Raw genomic sequence first — 21,777 nt, forward strand, 5'->3', positions numbered from 1 at the left:
CTATTATAAAACTTACTTGTATATAGTGCAGAAGAGCAGAATTCTCATTTTCAGGATTAAGACATTCTGAAGGGTAGAAGTAATTCATGCCACTTTGAAGTTTAACAACTCTATTCGCCAAATGTTGAGATGAGAATAAAGGTTTGCACAGAGGTTTTGAACAATTAAAGAGAACATTTTCTACGTGCTTGACCATTGACTCTGCTTCATGGCTTTCAATGTTCCCTGTACAGAAAATTTCGCTCCAGTTGAAATAAAAGTAACTCTTGCCATCCATAAAGAGAGAGAGAGAGAGAGAGAGAGAGAGGCCTAAGAACCTGCTATATAGAACTCTAAAAAAGTCCTGGAGAGCATTAATGGTACAAATTTGGCAACATCTTCAACTTGAAGAGCAGGAAGCACATCGAGTTGTTCTATCCAAGGCCAGGTATGATCTTGTAAGATCAAAGAGCAATAGTACATAGCCTGCTGATAAGGTTGTTGGTACTTCATATTCTGATATTCCTTGGTTACCATTTCCTGATAAAATTATATATGAAAAGCTAAATAAATTTGACTAAAGAAATTAATAAATCAAGAGAAAATTTATTGTAATAATGTGGATATACATAATTTATAAATCAAATACTGAACACATATGTTCATACTCATTTGTAAGCATATTTTCTTATTATGATACAAACTAGCGTATGGCTCCCTGGATTTCACGGAATTATATGCTTGTACAAATTGTATGAATTTGAATTTATCTACTTTTTTTTCTGTATTTAGTATTTAATTTCAGATTCATTCGTTTTTCAATATATAGGCCTTTATCATGCATGGTAGTTGAGTTGTGATACAAATTATGAACTGGACGGCCCATTTTCTAAGTCATGAATCATAAGATTCATGAACACCAATAAAACATGACTGTAAGAGAAACTTAACACAAAGAAACACATACACATACACATATATTAGCATTGTGAAGTTAAATAGCTAACAAAGTTACATGTACGTTTAAAAATAATTTATACTTTAGTTTCCAAAATATCATGGTTAGAAAATATATTTATTTAAATTTGAAAACAAAATTATTATTGTTGTGAATTGTGTTCATAGATGAAAATATTTCATTTATAATCATTCAAAACATAATATAGAGAAACTTAACAATGGCCAATAATGGAGAATATCCTTAATAATTAATTGTAAATATTTCCCTAATTACTAGGATTAGATCATATCTTTTACACTCCTTAAGTTGTAGCGTATATATGCCATATGAGTCAAGCATGTTACAAATGTTGTCAATCGGAAGCTCTTTAGGGATTTAGTGGGCATGTCTGGAAGTTGGTCACTGGAGTTGACAAAGTCAGTGATGAGTATAAGAAGCACCAGTATGAGGCACACCTTAGACATGAAATTGCTAATGGATTTAAAAAATTTGATGGAATACTAGAGTATATGGAAGAAAGTAATTGCCAATATTTGAAGGAAAACCACAGTGTATAGAAGAGAAGAATCCATCAATGAATCAGCCTTGCCAAATGGTACACAACATAAAAAAACAATTCAATCTCCAAATGACAAGAATAAGATTAAATCCCATGTGAGAAGTGTAAGCTAAAGTACCTTGATGACAGAAAACCTGTCAGATTTCACTTCAAATGTTGCAATCTTTTCAACTATTGTTTCGAGTAGAATCCTTAACTTGTGATTATAACCGAAGAGTGTCACCTAAAAAATATGGCATTTTAATTAAGAGAATGAAGGGCAGAGTAAAAACTAAGTTCTGTTCTATTTTCATTTATACTCCCACACAAATTTCATAGTACAAAGCAGCCAAAGAACTTGAAGGTTTAATTAGTATACAAAAGGAGTTAATCGATAAATAAAACTCTATGGGTTTATCATAATGAGAATTGGAAATCTTCCAAATTAAACGTCCATGTTATACCTCCCTGGTATAATAAAAAAATTTAACTCTTTATTATGGTTTGAAATATCAAACTCATGATTATCAGGATCCAAATTGTCAACCTTTACCTGATGTCTGTTATTTTAATCAACTATAGTAGTAAAGTGTAGAACTGAACTCAGGTATATTTTAAACAATTAAATTTCAAATCACTTAGGATCTCTTATATGTTACAATTGAACAAAAAAAAATGCAATAATGCATATTATTGATTAAGGAAATGTGAGAAACACTATCTTTTCAATACTTGTCATTATTGGTTAAATTTACATCAGTCTCACTATCTTTTACTAGGCCTCAATCCTATCCAGTTTCATCTAATAAAGTGTTGAAAAGAGTGTGAAAGAAAGCCTCTTGCTAGCATTCATCAACGGTGATTGTAGAGTCATATTTAACGTTCAAATTCAGAAATTGTAATGTTGCAAACTAAAAAACATTACAAGAGTACCTGGAAACCACCATCTGTGTGAGTTATGCTATAATATAGACCAGCAATCTGAGCATAATAAGCTAAGAAAAGAAATTAAGAACTCCTTCAACTTGTATTTAGCAACTTAGTAGACATATGAAGAAATAATTAAGTATGAAGCAAAGTCCATCTAAACCTAGAAACCTACCATAGTCATTCAAGTAATCCATCAATAATTGTGTGAAAATATGCACCAAAACCTCAGCCTCAGGAGAGCTTCCAGCATATGGGCAATTGAAATCAATCTTAACGTTAGCCTTAGGTGTAGAAAACAATGTGTCTGGCTTGTACCATAAGGCTGAATAAGTTGACCTGCTTAACAAAACTGGAAACTTCACCTGTTTCCAAGTATTAATAATATGATCAAGATAACCATGGTGCAACACCCCACCCCCACCACCACACTCATACATATAATTAAAAAATATATTATACCTTTTCTTGCACAATTTTAAGTGACAAGTCAGTTGGAATGAAGTTATTAGGAGCTGGAAGATGCATGTTTCCATTAGGAGCAGAAGCCATCCACCCCTGCAAATACAAGCATTATGAGGTCTATCAAGTTCCATCTTTTCATAACAATTTTGACATATCACTGAAAATAGAGACATAGTGATTTCCATGTGAAAAACAGAAAATTATCTAAATGAACATGCCAGTCCAAAAATCAACATTACTATTCATATAAGCACATACCTGAATAACAGAGCCAGTGATCTTTTCAAGGGAATACGCAGTTCCATACCATGGCTCCACCTTATCAGTATGCCCTTCAAAATTTTTAGACTCCCAAAAGATTCTGCGTGAGAATGAGTTCTAGTTTAAATTTAATCATAATTAAGTCACAGCAGTACTGACTGATACAGTATCTCAAACACTTTAATCAATTTTTTTCTTTGTTGAGTGAAATAACGGCTTTGGAGACCTTCATATAAATAAACATATAGCCTTGATTTAGTTACACCTACCGAAAGTTGTCTGGAGAAAGCTGATCTAGTACCATATGGATAACATTTGGGCTAAACTTAAAAGGCAAGGATGATCCTGTCAACCAATCTTTCACAGGATAAAACTGTAAAATAAAAGATCCATTAATAATTTAATTTCAATCAAGAAGCCCCCCTGCAAAGTTATTTACTTATCAAGCGAAAGAAAAATGGAGTACCTGCATATTTGATGCAATATTAACAACATAGTCACTGGGAGGAATTTTGTCCTGATAATGGAACTTGGTCTCACAAACTGCTGAAAGCTTCATCAACATAGACAAATCCATAGATATTGTTTAGACCATGTGTGGAACAAAAAAAGAAAAGAAATTGATACCAAAATGTTAATGTAGTTCAACAATTTTCCAGCGGGAAACTATAGACCCACAACCACAGGTTAGGCATACACAAAATCACAATCATCAATGAAGATTGCAATTGTAAGATCACATTTGTCCTTTTCTTTTTTTTACTTACATTACATGTTACTTTTAAGCTTTTAAAAAATGAGCTTTTATTCCCTTAAAAGTTAAAAATTGTTCATTCTTTAAACTAGATCCATACCTCTTGAAAAATCCATTCACAAACACCAGAGTGTTGTAGAAGCTCGATGTATTTGAACAACAACCCAATGATATCTTCTGCGTGCTCTATAAATAAATAAAAAGGGTAAAAATGAGTTCAAAGAATCAATAAAACCATAGATAACAAACCTTGAAATTAATAAAAGGGTGGTAGTAGTAACAGTAGTGGTAGTAGTAGTAGTAGTAGTAGTAGTAGTGGTAGTAGTAGTAAATTTAACAATTGCATAACTGCAATCAAGAGCACAGGCACAAGTTAACAAATTTTTAAAAGAGGATAAATATGTGCAACAAACAAGAAAACATGGAGGAGAGAGAGAAAGAGAAAGCTAACCGTGACCAGAATCAGTAAGATCAATTACAACTGAAAAGAATCCGAAATCCAAACTCCAATCTGATTCACCTGCAGACAAGCCTGTAGCCCATCCTGCAAATGGAATTTTTTTCTAGGCGATTAAAAATGAGAAATTTATAACATGTAGAAGCTAGAATATATGTATAAGCATGTATCAGAAAAGCATTTATTCAAACTCCACAGAATCATATGCTTATCAATGATGAAGGTAAGGAAATCCAAAAGGCTTAAGCATAGTGCGTCTTCAATCAGCAACAATTCCATGTAAAAAGAAAGGGACCGAGTGAGAAAGGAGGTGTAAGCGAAAAATGTTTTCTTCTGCAAACAAACTTACTACTAGCTCAGATAACTATATCCATATACACAGCAAACAGAGTTGCATTACACTTGCATATAATACAACTTTGAAGCCTAAAACCCAAAATTACAAGATATTCCATTATTCCATACAGGCCATTGTTAGACCTCCCACTGAAAATGTATATACTAGATGGAAAAGAAGGGCATAGAAATCAATATTCTGTTAAAACAGAATAAGGTGAAGGTAGTTTATATAAATAGGAAACAAAATTAGACAGGTTTAAGTTTCAGAAACTATTGTGTAAGTCAAGACTTACACAAGTCTCAAGAGGGCAGGATTTTAGAAAGACCTGAAAGAACCTAAGTTATAACTCACTCTTATTAACCGATGAAATTTTTTGTCCTTCACAATGAAGGAGAGTTCTTGCAATTAAAGTCTATTCTTCTACATTCAACTAACCATTTCCTATCAACCATCTTCCAAATTTATTTTTTTTTTTTCTCGAGCAATATTCTTGTTAAAATTTAAGTGTATCTTCTGGTAGACAATGTTATTGATTAATTACATTGTTACATGATATGATCCTAAGGAGGTATGATGAGTCCATGACTCACCAAGAAGCAATGGAGGACCTTTCAAGAAGAGTGACTAGAACATTACTAAAAGGGAGGCCTCTAACCCTTCTTTATCTTTGTTTTCCATTTCTTTATGTTGATTTTTCCTAAGTTGACTTTTGTTGACCTTTGGTTCACTTGTTGACCATAGTTGACTTAACTTAACTTGACATGTTAACTCTTTTGTTTGTTTGTTTTGTAGGTTAAGCTTATGCCAAAGTGGAGGAGAATAACACCACTTGGAGAGGAGGATAGCCCACCATTAGGACCACTCATGCTAGGCACAGATTGGGAGAAAGAAGAAGCTTGGAGTTGACCTTCATTCTAGAAAGTCAAGGCGCCTCCTAGGAGAGTCTTGGAGACCAAGCTAGGGTTGTCTCCTTTTCAAGACACCTTATTTAGACCTAGCTTCTAGAAGGTTAGTTTGTCTTTTTGTAGGAACACCCTTATGCTTTGTTTTTTTGCTAAGACCCCTCACCATCACCTATATAAGGGGCTCTTCAAGACTTGTAAAAAGGATGAATATTTGGAGTTTATCCACACACTTGTTCGACCTTTGTGAGTGCTCTCTTAAGGAGTGTCATCTTCACTTGCCTTATCTTGAGCTAGCACTCAATAGGCGGCATCCCCACTCATCTTGGGCTGGCGAGCCTTCGTGCCCCCCTAAGTGGCGTGCTATCCTTGAGCTTTCCCTCCCCCTTTCATGTCTTCCATCTTTGTTCATCCTTCCTTCTATTTTGATGCACTTTAGTTTCAGCAATTTACTTGTTTTTGTTCTTGTTTTATGTTCTTATGGTAATTCAACTTCTCTTCTTCGCTAGAGCTCCTTGAAGTGAACCTTCACACCTAGATAACATTGTTATCTTAATTTCCAGTGAGAATCTTCATGGAGTTTTCTTAATCACCAAAACAACATATAATACTAAACTCAAAATGGGTCTTTATCAAGGTCAATGTAATTTTTGTTTTCTTCGTAATCTTTATCTTTTCAATTAAATATAAGAAATAAAAATCCATATAATGGGAATTAATGGTAGCATTAGTACAAGTTAATTAATAGGATATTAAATATAGCTTATTGAGAATTAATGTGGAAGTTAGAGGGTCTTGTCTAACTCATCCTGTAAAAGGATGTACTTGAAATATGATGGAGATACATATCAACTCTATCAGAAAATTGAATTTTCTCTTTGTGAAAACATTTTGGAATTTTGAGTTATAAGAACCCAACTTTGATCTTATCAAGGTAGCGATCAATCACATGACTTATCACTCACCTTCTCATCTTTCTTGAGTGAGGCATGAATATCACTACTCAAACTGAATATCAGAATGAACCTCCCTTGTTTTTTACATTAATTGGTATCAGAGTTTAGGCTCATCATATTCAATGAGGTTTTTATTCTTATATGTCTACTTTTAATATTTTTTGGAATTATGGCAGAGACTAGTGCTAAAAATTCTCTTCAACTCAATGCACATAAGAAATTGTTTGTTGATGATTTTGTTTCACAAATGGAGAGGAAATTGAAAGAAAATTTCAATAAGAGAATTAAAGAAAAGAAAGAGCAAAGGTATAGACATAAAAAGGGAATGATTGATGAGCATTGGAAAAGACAGTCGTAACTGTGATGGAAGGAAGATGGAGAAAAAGAAAAAGTAGAGATAGTAGGAAGAGAATTAGTATTGAAAAAGAAATGAAAGAGAAAGAGTTGAGAGAAGAAGAAATGAAAGAGAAGCATTTGAGAGAAAACAAAATTCAAGAAGAAAATATAGAAGAAAAGAGAAAAGAAGAAATAAACGAAAAAGATGTTACCAACAAAGAGAAAAGAAAAAATAATAATAAAGATGACGTTTTTATGTTTGTGCAGATATTCTTATTTTTATCATTCAACAATGAGAAGAAGAATTTCTCATGAGATATCTCAACAAGATATCATTTGATATCAATCAACCAAATATTGCATGCAAGAACTGTAGTTCAAAATTGGAAAACTAATAGAAGGATGATCTTAGATCTTGGTATTATCTTTCCCTCGGAAAAAGTGTACTCATCACATTTTAAGTATGAATGTCCTTGAAGAGGGAGGAAATGATGAAAATCAACATAATTTTTAGTTTTCTAAGTAATTTTATCTTTTTAATTAAAAATGGGAAACAATAATCCATATAATGGGAATTAATGGCAGTATTAGAGCAAGTTAATTACTGGTGGATACTAAATATCACTTATTAAGAATTAATGTGGAATTCAAAGGGTCTTTTCTAATTCATCCTATAAAAGGATACACCTGTAATACGATGAAGATATGCATGAATTCTAATAAAAAAATCAACTTTTTTCTTTGTGAGAATTTTTTTTGAATTTTGGGTTATAAGAACCCAAATTTGATCTTATCAGATCAACCTCATGTCTTATTACTCACCTTCTCATCTTTATTGAATGTGCAGTTAATATCCTTCCCCAAATAGAATATCGGAATGGTTCTCCCTTGTTTTTTTCATCATCACAACTATTAGTTTTGTTCTGTTTTAGTGTAATTGTCCAGCACTATTAGGCTTGGTACATGGATACACCATGGTGAGTGACCCTTTTAATGGATCTAAAACTTAGTGTGAATTGCAAACTCCCATGAACCGTTAAGTCTTTCATTGCAAGCTGCTTACAAAGAGAGTTTTATAGGATTGAGGTAGGCCTAATCCCATTTTCAAAGAGGATCTATCATTAGTCTTGCAAAGCTAAAGTTTGATTGGAATGGTGTCAACCTGTGCACAGATCATGGCCTAGAGTGGGTCGTGACAAAATTCCAGTCCCCATCCAACATAAATTTACTTCAAAACCAGTTTTTACAAAATTGAAATCAGAGAATTGCAGAGAAAAAAAAACTTCTAAAATGAGTATTTAAAATATTTTATTAATACAGGCAACTGTTATTGGTTAGCCTTCGTGCAACTGTTAGACAATGTTATTGGTTAGCTACGTTGTTACAACTTTTTAGTTTAACTGCCTGTGAAGCAGTTACTGGTTGTTTCCTATGTGGTTAGTATAACTGTTTTAGTGAGACAGTCATAACTAGCCTTGTAATTGTCATGGTTTCCTTAACCAAGGAACCATAACTCCATGGAGACAAACCAGGATAAGTAGTCCTCTGGTTAAGTTTTGTCATGGTCATAGTAAAAGTAGCAGAAATAGGAAAAGTCATTCCAGAGACAAAAGAAAACAAACATATTTGAAGATTGAAGGAAAAACCCTAAACTATGAGGAGACAAACTTGATCAACTATCCAAGTATGTCCAAATAGGAAGCCAAAGACAGAAAAAAGCCCAAAAGACACCAACAAGATGAAGGCAGTGCTCCAATGTGAATTTAACACCACCAAGTTGATATGTGGGACACGTGTGCCTGGTGACAAGCTGGTGAAGATCAGTGAGTCTTAAGGCTTTTGGTCATGCAACCACAGGGGTTTGGTTGTGGTGGTCCAGTGACAGGAGTAGATAGACAGGGCACTTGAAACCAACTTGAAATTAGATAAAAAGAAAAATCAGTGAGTTCTTGTGCTCAGCTGATCTATATTATTATTATTATTATATATATATGCATATGTGTGTGTGCATCAGCAACCACAGGGGTTTGGTTGTGGTGGTCAAGTTACGGGAGTAGATAGACAGGGCACTTGAAACCAACTTGAATTTAGATAAAAAGAAAAATCAGTGAGTTCTTGTGCTCAGCTGATCTATATTATTATTATTATATATGTATATGTATATGTATATATATGCATGTGTATGTGTGTGTGCATCTGCAACCACAGGGGTCTGGTTGTGGTGGTCCAGTGACAGGAGTAGATAGACAGAACACTTGAAACCAACTTGAATTTAGATCAAAAGAAAAATCAGTGAGTTCTTGTGCTCAGCTGATCTATATTATTATTATATATGTATATGTATATGTATATATATGCATATGTGTGAGGGTGTGTGTGCATCTGCACATATATATGAAAAGAATACAATACAATACAAGGAAAAGTTATCTTCTATTACCCTCAACCCTCCTTAGGTTAGGTACATTCACCCAAAATGCAGTTTTATGGAAGTTGTACAATACAATAGTAATCATAATTTTAACAATGTGAAATAGTGTGATCTATTACAAAGTCGTTCAGAACTAATTCTATTCTACAAAACAGAATAGTAAGGTAAATATTGTCCCCACTTATATACCTTATTTGACACTATCTCTAGTAGATGTAGGACTTCATTTTTTTAAATATACACCATCATGTCCAGCACAATTGGGCTTGGTACATGAATAATGGAACTAAAACTTGATGTGAATTGCAGAGTCTCATAAACCATTAAGTCTATGAATGCAAGTTGTGCCCAAAGCTGGTTTTGAAGAATTAAGTTACACCAAAACTCATTTTCTAAAATGATCTATCGTTTATCTTGTCAAGCTAAAGGTTGATTGGGATGGTGTTAACCTGTGCACAGATCATGGCCTAGAGGGGAGGAGACAAAAATTCCAGTCCCCACCATACACAAATCTGTTTCAAAACAAGTTTTTACACAGTTGAAATCAGACAGTAGTGCAGCAAAACTAACATTCTAAAGTATGAGTATATAAAATGTTTTCATTAATATATGCAAGACCTAAGGGCAAGTCTCTTGGTGCAACAGTAAGCATGCTGCTTGTTGGAGGTTGAGTTCAAATACTACAAAATACTTTCAAAGACAAGGCTTCGGACATCTACCCTCACTAGGCAGCCCTGCTGGGCGAGACCCTCATGTAATGTACTAGATCACCTCTTATAGTCAAGATTATGTTTTAAATCTCTGATAGTGGCACATAGCAACCAGTTCCAAAAACACTACCAAGATAGTACATTGCAAAGTAACCATTATTTTTTTTTAGAGTTTGTGTACAATGTGTACCATATTATATAGATATAAAAAGTAATAGGTGTCCTAACTAAAAAACAAAAGTAAATACCAGTAAAAGTCAAGAACAAGTTTCCTAAATAGGAATCATTGTTGTCTACTCATTCCAAGTTTCTTTTATCATTTTCACCATTAATACATCTGTAGTTTTCATATTTTGAAACTACAATCCCAAAAATAGCCTTCCAAAGTTGCCCAGGAATTTTTTTGGAGTCAACACATGACACCACTATAATGCCCGCTACAGCTACTATTCAGCCTGCTATTTCGGCCTTTTATGGCTGTTACACTAAACCATTACGATATAGCAGCCACTGTAGCGGGAAGTGGTCGCTCTGCAACAGATGAAGTAGACAATAACCACAAAACTATTAATGAAATGTGCAACAGATTGAGAGTACTCACCCAATTTTTTCAAGATGTAATATAAAGACCCTTCTCCTTCATGACCAATGAGATGCCCAAGATACCTGCTTGGCCCTTCAGTGTAATGATGGATTTCAGGGGTTATTGGCCATGCAATTCTCAATTTGTGACCTTGCTTTATTGGGACAGTCCTGACAAGAATCTGAAACAGATACCCAAAATAAGAAATAGATTAGAATCCATTGTAAAGAAATTGGTTAGTTTTTACCATTTAGATCTAGAAAATCTGCACCTGCAAATGTTCTGATTTGCATGGCTGACCACAAGGATGGAAACAACTTTTGTCGGTGTTTCTAATATCCTGGAACTTTTCTTCTACAAGGTTTTGAATTTTATCAAGGCTTTCTGAAAATATCCATGCACAAATAGTTAGATTGAAGCTATTAAAAAAGGATAAAAAATAATTCAACCGACATATTGTAAACAAAATATCTGTTACCATTTGTGTATATAACTAGATGCATTAAATTAGCAGAATAGTTTTCATCATAAAACTTGAGAAGCTCCTTCCTTGGGTCTAATCCTTTTGCTTTAGGTTTAACTTCCAAAGTGTCCCAGTTCCCTAAAAATTAGAGCACTGCAGTAATGATTATGATGAAAAGCATATTGCAACAAAGATAGCTATTGCAAATAATCGAGCTTCATTTGGATAAACATATTTCTTTTAGAACAAATTACTATTAACTAAAGTTTTAAGCATTAATCACCAGAGTTATTTATGTTCAGAATCAAACCAATGAATGACATGATACTAATGCACATAACATGAAATTCATATTATTTATAAAAAAAAACATAATTGGCATTTGGAACTTGATTATTTTTTAAAATAAACTACAGGGAAATTATAAGGAAATATCTTCACGTTGGCTCAGAAGTCAGCACCTATCAACGTGATAAAAGAAAACACAGAGATCCAAAAATATCTAAAATCATAGAATCTGCTGTCTTCATATCAAAATATAGCAATGAGATGACATTCCCAATGTACTTCAAAGAAGTTTGTAGCAAAATGCTCCTTTGATTTTATCCATAGTAGACAGATTTTATTTGAATTTTAATAAACAATAATGCATTTAAGCAGATAGAATAACAAAGACAGATTCTCTAAAGTAATGAACTTAACAATGAACAAAGCATGTCACAAGAAGCATTACAAAGCATCAGTCTGAAAATACTTCTAATGTTTTGCTTTGACAGTAAAATATTCAACATGTATCTGACAAGCCAAAAGGACAAGTTCAATAAATAGTAAATCTAGCTCCTGGCCTTCATTATCATATTTATCAAGAAGCCAATTGTTCTTAGTGATAAAAACAATTAGGAAAAAATATCATAACGGATGCTTTAAAAGATTTTGGACACATAACGGATAGCTAACAGTCAGTTATTTGACAAAATAATGCAACCACAAGTAGGATGGTGCAAAAGTTAAAAGTTCAATTGTATGAGTTTAAAAGACAAAAGAAATTAAATATGCCACTGACCTGTGCTAAATTTATGATATGGATGATCTTCATCACTGAGATGTTTCTGAAGCTGCATAGATTGTAATGTTTCAGGGAGGGGAGAGACCAAGAGAGATTACAACAATTTCTCCATAAGAGGCTTAATAACAAAATTTGCAATGCCAGTAAAGCACCCAATGATCCAAATACATATTGGAAGAAAAAACATAAAGTATATAAGGAGGATAAACGAAACAGGGAAAGGAAGAAAAATGGATGAACTCCAAAGACAACAAATTAGTCCAACCTCTTTGAACATCAAATAAATTATGAATCTATTCTGTGGTTAGTAAAAAACGTTATTAAGATTAGTCAATCCTAGACTGATTTTTGAAAAATGTTAAGAACTGGACTTTAAGCTTAACTCAACCCCCCCCCCAAACCGGCTTGTAAGGTGGTTTTTCATCCACTTATACATTGTGAATTAATCTTATCTCTAGTCGATGTAGGACTTCCAACAAAAGACAAGATAGGTAATACTACTGCTCTTTCTTACACTTATCAATCTATTCAGAAAGAGAAGCAACCATAGTTCTTCCATATTTAGAAGCAACAAACTATTTTCATGAGACCCTAGCCTCAAGCATTAATTACCAAACTGACTTTCAATTTTCATCACACTAAAAGCACCATAAGTAAAAGCCACACTACACACGGAAAATGGAAGAAAAAGGACAAAACTGTGATCCTTAAAGTAAAAATATAAGGAAAAAGAAAATCTAAATGATGATACACTTTCCAACACACTCTGACCTGGGAAGTCTAATAGTGCAGCACAAGTGAAGTGACACATGAGGCATATGCACACAGATGACACATGAACTGGATAACCATGTGTTAGCACCACATTGCAATAAATGAGGTACTTCCAGCATTTTAGACCAATTTAGCATCTAACAGTTGTAAAGAGCTACATGGATGCAGGAACTGTCTTGAATATCATAGTAATCAACCTTGGATAGTTGCAGCTAGCCAACCCAAAGAAAGATATAACAGTATCGCACATAGTAGGATGGCTGCTATTCTGAATTTCTATATATACATAAATGTTTTGGATTATGTTAGATATAGTTTGATATTATTAAGATATTGTTAGATATTGATAACCACAATATCAAACAATATCTTCTATTTAATCTTTTTATTTTCAGTTACTCTTTTTACTTGTACCTCTCTCTATTATAAATAGATTACCCTATGTGTGGTTTATACATAAGGGAGATTAATCTCAATCCCTATCTTCTTTATTCTCAACATGGTATCTAGAGCTTAAGGTTTTTTTTTTTTCCGCTATCGCTGCCTCCACCTCTGCCGCCACCGCCGCTGCTGCCACCGGAGCCGCCGGCGCCACTGCCGGCGCCGCCGCCGGAGTAGTCGCCGGAGCCGCCGCCGAAGTCGCCACCACCGTTGTCGTCGCCGGAGTGTTAGTTCCGACCGGCGACCATACAGTTTTGATCATCCCTCACGCGCCATTCGAAGCCGCATTCGAGCATTCGAAGCCGCGTGTCTTCCAGTTCCTCTATGGCGTCTTTCGCTGCCTCTTTCCGTTCTGAACTCTCTTCTGTTTCATCCGATATACTTGTTATGTACAACAAATTTCTCAAATGGTATAAGGATCAACAGTTTTCTAGTTCCACTGCATCTGTTGCTCACACAGGTACATCTTTTGTTGGTCTGACTCAATCTTCTTCTCCTGGTCCTTGGGTTTTTGATTCAGGAGCCACTGATCATATTACTGGTAACAAATCTTTGTTCTCTTCTTTATCCTCTACTAATCCTTTACCTTCTGTTACACTCGCTGATGGTTCTAGAGTCTCATCTCATGGTGTTGGCACTGTTAAACTTTTTCCTTCTTTAACCATTGATAATGTTCTTTATGTCCCTGGGTCTCCTTTTAACCTGTTGTCCATCAGTCGCCTAACTCGTTCTCTTGATTGTGTTGTTTCTTTTACCAACAATTCTGTCTGTTTACAGGATCGGAGTTCGAAACAGGTGATTGGCACAGGATATGAGTCTCATGGTCTTTATCATCTTCGTCCCTCTACACACATTGGTGCAGTTATGGAGTCTCCCTCTCTTATTCATGCTCAGTTTGGTCATCCAAGCCTTGCCAAGTTACAACAGCTTGTCCCTGCCTTGTCCAAGTTGTCTCGTTTGGATTGTGAGTCGTGTCAATTAGGCAAGCATACTCGTACTTCTTTTCCTCGTAGTGTCACACGTGATGCTTCGTCCCCTTTTGCCTTGGTTCACTCTGACATTTGGGGTCCTAGCCGCGTTAAGTCTACTTTAGGTTTTCAATACTTTGTTACTTTCATTGATGATTACTCCAGATGCACTTGGTTATTTCTAATGAAACATCGTTCGGAATTATTTCATATCTTTCAATCTTTTTTTAATGAAATTAAAACTCAGTTTGGTGTTTCTATTAGAGTTTTGCGTAGTGATAATGGCCGTGAATATCTTTCTCATTCTTTCAAACAATTTATGGCTTCTCACGGCATTCTGCATCAAACTTCTTGTGCTTATACCCCTCAACAAAATGGTGTAGCTGAACGTAAAAATAGACATCTTATGGAAACCACTCGCACTCTTTTAATTCATGGCGAGGTTCCTGAACATTTCTGGGGTGATGCCATTCTTACTGCCTGTTATCTCATTAATCGTATGCCTTCTTCGGTTTTAAAGAATAACATACCTCACTCCATTTTATTCCCTCATGAACCTCTTCATCCCTTACCTTTAAGAGTTTTCGGGTCTACATGTTTTGTTCATAATTTTAGTCCTGGTCTTGACAAGCTTTCTCCTAGATCACATAAGTGTGTTTTCTTAGGGTTTACAAGATCACAAAGAGGATACAAATGTTTTTCTCCTTTTCTTAACCGTTATTTTGTGTCTGCAGATGTCACCTTTAATGAGTTCTCCCTTTATTTTAAGAGTCAATCTTCACCTCTGACTCCATCCAATCCTAACAACTCTTCTAATACCTTTAACGTTCCTATTGTTTGTGACCCTCTTACTGTGTCTTCTTCACCCTCGGTTCCTGCTCCACAGTCACCTGCTCCTCCACCACCTCTTCAGGTTTATAGTCGCCGTAATCGATCACAACCACCACCATGTGACTCCACTCCAGTGCCAACTACTCTGTCTCCTCCGGCTCTGACACCTGAGTCTGACCTTCCCATTGCCCTCCGAAAAGGTATGCGTTCTACCCATAATCCCTCTCCCCATTATATTGCTTTGAGTTATCATCGCTTGTCATTACCTTTTTATACATGTCTTTCCTCTCTTTCTTCTGTGACCATTCCAAAAACTGTCCGTGACGCTTTAGCCCATCCTGGTTGGCGTCAGGCCATGGCAGATGAATTAAATGCTCTTCATAATAGTGGAACTTGGGAACTGGTCCCGTTGCCGTCTGGGAAATCTGTTGTTGGTTGCAGGTGGGTGTTTGCTATCAAAGTTGGACCTGATGGTACTATTGATCGCCTCAAAGCTCGTCTTGTAGCCAAAGGTTATATTCAAATTTTTGGGTTGGATTATGGAGATACTTTTTCCCCCGTGGCAAAGATGGCTTCTGTTCGTTTATTTATCGCCATGGCCGCTCTTAAACAATGGCCTCTTTATCAACTGGATGTTAAGAATGCTTTCCTCAATGGTGATTTGCAAGAGGAAATTTATATGGAGCAACCTCCTGGGTTTGTTGCTCAGGGGGAGTCTTCTGGGATGGTATGTCGTCTTCGCAAATCACTATATGGCCTAAAACAATCTCCTAGGACCTGGTTTGGAAAGTTTAGCAATGTTGTTCAACAATTTGGTATGACTCGGTGTGAAACAGATCATTCTGTTTTTTATCAACACTCGAGTGCTGGATGTGTTTACTTGATAGTATATGTTGATGACATCGTTCTTACAGGGAGTAACAACCATGGCATCTCTCAGTTGAAACAACATATCTGTCACCATTTTCAGACCAAAGATCTTGGCAAACTCAGATATTTCTTGGGTATTGAGGTGGCACAGTCCAATGATGGTATTGTTATAACTCAAAGAAAGTATGCCATGGATATTCTGGAGGAAACTGGATTGATGAGTTCAAAGTCTGTTGATACACCCATGGATCCCAATACTAAACTTCTACCAAATCAGGGGGAGCCTATATCTGATCCTGAGCAGTATAGACGATTGGTTGGGAAATTGAATTATCTTACCGTTACTCGTCCTGACATTTCCTTTGCAGTCAGTGTGGTAAGCCAATTTCTTAATTCTCCGTGTGAAGATCATTGGAATGCAGTCATTCGCATCTTGAAGTATATTAAAAAATCTCCTGGAAAAGGATTGTTATATGGTTCTAATAACCATACAAGAGTTGTTTGCTATTCAGATGCTGATTGGGCAGGATCTCCTTCTGATAGAAGATCTACATCTGGGTATTGTGTCTCCATTGGTGGTAACTTGATCTCGTGGAAAAGTAAGAAACAGAGTGTTGTAGCAAGATCTAGTGCAGAAGCAGAATATAGAGCTATGGCCTCAGCTGCCTGTGAACTTGTTTGGCTCAAGCAATTGCTTCAAGAGTTACAATTTGGAGATATTACTCAAATGACACTTGTATGTGACAATCAGGCTGCCCTTCATATTAGCTCTAATCCTGTCTTTCATGAGAGGACTAAACACATTGAGATTGATTGTCATTTCGTTCGGGAAAAGGTTATGTCTGGAGACATCAAGACTGAGTTTGTTAACTCAAGTGATCAGTTAGCAGATATTTTTACAAAGTCTTTACGGGGGCCTAGAATTGATTATATTTGTAACAAGCTTGGCACATACAATTTGTATGCTCCAGCTTGAGGGGGAGTGTTAGATATAGTTTGATATTATTAAAATATTGTTAGATATTGATAACCACAATATCAAACAATATCTTCTATTTAATCTTTTTATTTTCAGTTACTCTTTTTACTTGTACCTCTCTCTATTATAAATAGATTACCCTATGTGTGGTTTATACATAAGGGAGATTAATCTCAATCCCTATCTTCTTTATTCTCAACAGATTATACACACAATTGTTGTTATACATGCATAAATGCTCTAAATTTAATGGGGGTGTTACTCAAAATTCATAATGCATTCATAATTTACAATAAAAAGTCATACGATTTTAAAAGCAAAAAGATACATTAAAAGTCAAGAAAACAAACAATCTGAAAGACATTGATATTTTAAATGCAATATATCTTAAATATCAATAGAAGGTTGCAGAGAGAAAAGAACAGAGGTTTGGGGTTCAAAGTTCAGAACAATCATATAGAGAGACGAATAAAGGGTGGGTGAGTTAAGAAGAAGCACTGGAAACTATATCCTATACGGGAATTTTTTAAATTCTAAAGAATAGGGAAATCAAAACTTTGCCTCTAACCCACCCCACACCCCCAACGAAAACTGAGGCTGTTGTGATGGCAAAATGGGTTTTGCAAAAAGCCTTACTCTAGATCCACAATGACCACGGAATTGCAACAACCACTACATCCACTATTCAAAAAGGCACGGATACAATGTAACATTCTGTGGCCACTCTGCACCACTATATAATTAAGAATGAGTATTACACTATATCCCATCATAAACAAAAATAGAGGAGATCTCCTATACTACTGTAAAATCTGTCTCCTAAAAGCAACACTGAATTACATCTCAAACAAACAACCAACCAACTTTACCACAAAGCCCCCCTAAAGATGATTTAAAAGCAATAGCACATACATACCTGGTTCATTCTCCATCCATCAGATAATAAATTCTTCTTGTTTTCTGTAAAAGAGAAAGCAGAGGAACAGTATGCCAATAAGAAACAAGGAAATAAAACAAAAGACATCAAACAATGAAAAGATTGTCTAACCAGAATCAACAGCTTTAATTTCCCTCATGGTGGCATCAGGAGACATCAATGGTTTAGTAAAGAACTGAGCAAACCTGGAAGACAAATCATACTGAGCTAGAACTTCTATAAGGGATTAAAAGAGGAAACAATAAAGAGCAGGACCTACCTGTCCAAGGCCTCTTCAAAGCCGTCTGTGTTAACTTCAAAAAAATAGTTGGTGTGTTCAGATGCTGTAAAAGCATTGGTGCTTCCTCCATGCTGTATTAGAAAGGCAGACACAGCAATGAAACCAAAAAAAAGTTGATTGACAAAAATTTAAGAATATTTTAAAAAAAATAATAAATCAATAGAATTGCTCCAGCTTTCTAAGCCCCAAATGATGTTGGTATTTAATACAATATAAAAAATTGAAACTCTTAACCATTCTTAAAAGTAGAATATGTATCAGCATAGATACTAGCAGAGTAGGAGACTAGATGCATGAAACTAAAAACATAAAATAAAACAATGTAAGCTCAAAAAATGCAGCTATGAGAAATTAAACTCTTGTACAGTTTGCAGAAAAAAAAGAAAAGTTAAATACAGATTTCCCTCCATTCCATTCCCTTTGCCCTTCTACCAAACAAGCACTTGGGAATACTTGATAGCAAAAGAAACCACATTCTGACCGCTTCACCACAAGAACCAAAAAACCAGGTCTTAAATCCTAAACCCTCCAAGTTTAAAAACATGGCAAATTCATTATGGCATTTAATAAATACAGTCCAGACATGACAAAACAATCATTTTAAAAAGGTAAAATATCTATACAGTTCATTTTGACCTAGAAGTATGTCCCTTATATTATAACATGTAATCAGGAAACACATCTCTGTTTCTTAAAGTCATACTCACCTGTCAAGAAATTCTAATACAGATATTTAAAATCTGCCATTTTTCCCACTCACCCACTTCCCCTTCCAGATAATCATGTTACAAATACTCAATCATGTTAACGCTCCACAAGCAATTCAGGATTTGTTTCTCCTTATTCAAGTAATGTTTTTGACAAAATTTCAACAGTGACTGGCATTGTTATCCATAAGTGCCAATAAGATTAGGAATTAGGATATATGAAACAACCACTAAATATTTTCTTCAACTTTTTCATTTCATAGAATGATGGATAAATAAAATTGAAGAGCTAAAGTACATCAGGAAAAAAAAGGTTAAAAATAATTGTTGCCTATTTTCATAATGAGTGGTGTCCAAATTCCAAGTCACTTTTCACAACTTAAAGGAGCAGACATCACGATACCTCACTAATATACTTGGAGTAGCTATCTTCAACTGGGTATTTTTCACTCGCATAAAACAGCATGTGCTCTGTCAATCAAAAACGCAGAAATAACCAGAATAAAATTCTTGAAATAAATTTCATTTCAAACAGAAAAAATAAATAGGTAAACTATCAGCACCCCACCCGCCATTAAAATATAATTCTTGGTATAAATAATAAAGTTCAGATGCTAGAATCTAGTATCTTATTTTTCTTTATTCCTAGCAGCAATGCATAACGTTCTATATCTCGAGTATGAACCCAAAGTGCTCCAACTATTATCTCCTCTCTTTTTTGATGTCTACACTTTATCCTATCTTCTTATCAAGTATCTGGATTGCTTAACGTTCCATTCAAATCCTATGTCTTATTTCCCTCTCTTGTAATACAATACCGGTTATGTCAGTTTGAAATAAATTGTCGCAGTTTCATCACGTTCCCAGACAAATATGGCCGATGTCGCCAAAATTTAGCGGAAACTAAAAAGGCCTTAATATTGAGGCCAAAACCATGTTCATATTATAAAATACAATTGCACTGTCAAACTTCAAACAAGAAATCTTCTTCAGACTCGTAACACATCGACCAGAATCCTACACAATTCGAAACTTATACCCGACAGAGTACAGTCAAAGCTGGAAAAGGAAAACAATACCGAGGAAATGGGCGAGGCCTTCGAGGCCAGCAGGATCACTGAAGTAACCGACGCCAACGTTCATGGAAGCAGCACACTGCAACGAAAAAAATGGAACCACAGAAACCGAAATATCGTGAAGTGAGCGAGTGAATTGATACGGAAAAAAAAGAATCTGATCCTATCGGAATCAGAATCAAGATCGAAGATGAAGTCGACCTTATCGGTAACAGGGTCGCTAATGAGGAGCACTTGGAGCGAGTTGCTAAGCACGACTCTTCTGTAATCCCTCTTGTCGATGCGAGCCTTCACGATTTCCACGTCGTCCTTCACAGCCATCTTCTCCCTCGCTCTGATTACAACCCTAACTCGTTCTTGTTCTGACTCGGTGGCGATGGAAGGTGGTAATGATTGCGTTTTTCTGTTATGTTCCTTGCGCTTGAAACTCGAATTGAGAAGAGTGCTGCGGAAGATTGATATTTCGTGATGACAAGGAAAGACGACGACGACGAAGACTCTGTTTTGTTCTGCTCTCTACTTTGATTCAATTTTACTTTTCCTAACTCATATTTCGCTATTTCGTTCAACGTGGATTGATACTCGTGTTTTGTTGTACTGGTAACTGAGTTGGTTCAGTGTATTTGTAATTTGATCAAAAAATATAAATGAAAATTAAAAAATAAAAATGAAAATTAAATAAAAATACAATAGGTTTAATTAGTTGAATTGTATCCATTTTTGTTTGAATATGTTTGCTCATAGTAACACATCAATTGAGTCTCAACTTTTAAAAAGATATATAATTAGGTCTCTTTCATAACAAAATTAGGCTTAAATACATTTTTGGTACTCATTCTCGCAGTATTTTTGGTACTCATTCTCGCAGTGTTTGTTGCGGATGGTCCTCATTTTGACAGAATCTTTAAAATGGTCATCATTTTTTACCGAATGTTTAAAATGGTCCTCATTTTCGCAATTCGTGTTTTATTTGGTAATTTTCTGTAATGGCGTTTAAATCATTATATAGGTATGTTACGGTCCCAATCTTCTTCCTTTACCTCTAGTTGTAATCGTTGGAGGCAACCGTGTTGTATTACTTCGTACACTGTTGGTGGTTCAACAAGAAATGAATTAACCCCGATTTGTAGCTGCGGAGAGATGTAACTCGTCCTTTGCAACAAACGAATCATTCCTGTGAAGAATTTTCTCTTTATTGGAACATTACTTCTTTTTTTTTCTTATTATGACTGGAATAAAAAAATTTAGAAATATAAATGATTAATAAAAAATTTCTATGGAATTATGAAAGAACGAAAAATATTTTTTTTTATCGAATCATATCATTTATAAGAGGTTTTTGTAACATATCTTTATCTTTTTTTTTCCTTTTTTAGAAATTTCATTGCTTTGTTTACTTTCTAATACTAATAGTTTGTTATTAAAAAAGGGGAGAGGTGTTCTTCCTAAATAATATAAACAGGTAACAAATAAGAAAACAGCAAAGATTTTAAACATATAATTTCTAAATTCTGACAGAATGTCTTTTTTTGATTGAATACGGACATTAGATTTAATCCAATTATTTTGCTGTATGCAGATTAATAAAATTCAATCCATTTTATAAAAAACTCCAAAGAATATTGGTAGAAAATTTTAGGTACAATTTGTTTTTATTTTTGTGTTAATAATAAATTGGTTTTAATTGTTGGTTTATTGATTTACATACTGGTGGTTCCAATAATGTGGGCTGCAACTTTTTCAAATGGTGGTGTTGATGAAAAGGATGTCATCATCATGACACAG

The 21,777-nt window shown here is 34.9% G+C and overlaps 1 protein-coding gene across 2 annotated transcripts in view; it reads right to left on the minus strand.

Moving 5' to 3' along the window:
- Nucleotides 1-20,587, minus strand: part of LOC114179662 (Insulinase (Peptidase family M16) family protein) — a 29,297-nt gene extending 8,710 nt beyond the window's left edge. The window contains exons 1-21 of one of the 2 annotated variants that reach the window (XM_085671774.1): nt 20,194-20,587; nt 19,996-20,071; nt 19,320-19,387; nt 18,189-18,280; nt 18,041-18,114; nt 17,909-17,952; nt 12,127-12,178; nt 11,079-11,201; nt 10,872-10,984; nt 10,619-10,781; nt 4,337-4,429; nt 3,986-4,071; nt 3,598-3,684; nt 3,401-3,504; nt 3,129-3,231; nt 2,868-2,963; nt 2,581-2,770; nt 2,412-2,473; nt 1,618-1,722; nt 318-519; nt 17-225 (exon numbers count right to left, since the gene is read on the minus strand). In XM_085671774.1, the coding sequence (XP_085527900.1) occupies nt 17-225; nt 318-519; nt 1,618-1,722; nt 2,412-2,473; nt 2,581-2,770; nt 2,868-2,963; nt 3,129-3,231; nt 3,401-3,504; nt 3,598-3,684; nt 3,986-4,071; nt 4,337-4,429; nt 10,619-10,781; nt 10,872-10,984; nt 11,079-11,201; nt 12,127-12,178; nt 17,909-17,952; nt 18,041-18,114; nt 18,189-18,280; nt 19,320-19,387; nt 19,996-20,071; nt 20,194-20,313 (2,262 nt within the window). In that variant the 5' untranslated portion in view covers nt 20,314-20,587. The remainder of the gene's footprint in view (nt 1-16; nt 226-317; nt 520-1,617; nt 1,723-2,411; nt 2,474-2,580; nt 2,771-2,867; nt 2,964-3,128; nt 3,232-3,400; nt 3,505-3,597; nt 3,685-3,985; nt 4,072-4,336; nt 4,430-10,618; nt 10,782-10,871; nt 10,985-11,078; nt 11,202-12,126; nt 12,179-17,908; nt 17,953-18,040; nt 18,115-18,188; nt 18,281-19,319; nt 19,388-19,995; nt 20,072-20,193) is intronic. The other variant, XM_028066077.2, reaches the window with a different exon arrangement.
- Between the last annotated feature and the right edge of the window lie 1,190 nt (nt 20,588-21,777).

The sequence above is a fragment of the Vigna unguiculata genome, chromosome 1 (genome assembly GCF_037176805.1).
Source record: "Vigna unguiculata cultivar grain cowpea cultivar isolate G323 ecotype 2 chromosome 1, ASM3717680v1, whole genome shotgun sequence".
Taxonomy (NCBI): domain Eukaryota; kingdom Viridiplantae; phylum Streptophyta; class Magnoliopsida; order Fabales; family Fabaceae; genus Vigna; species Vigna unguiculata.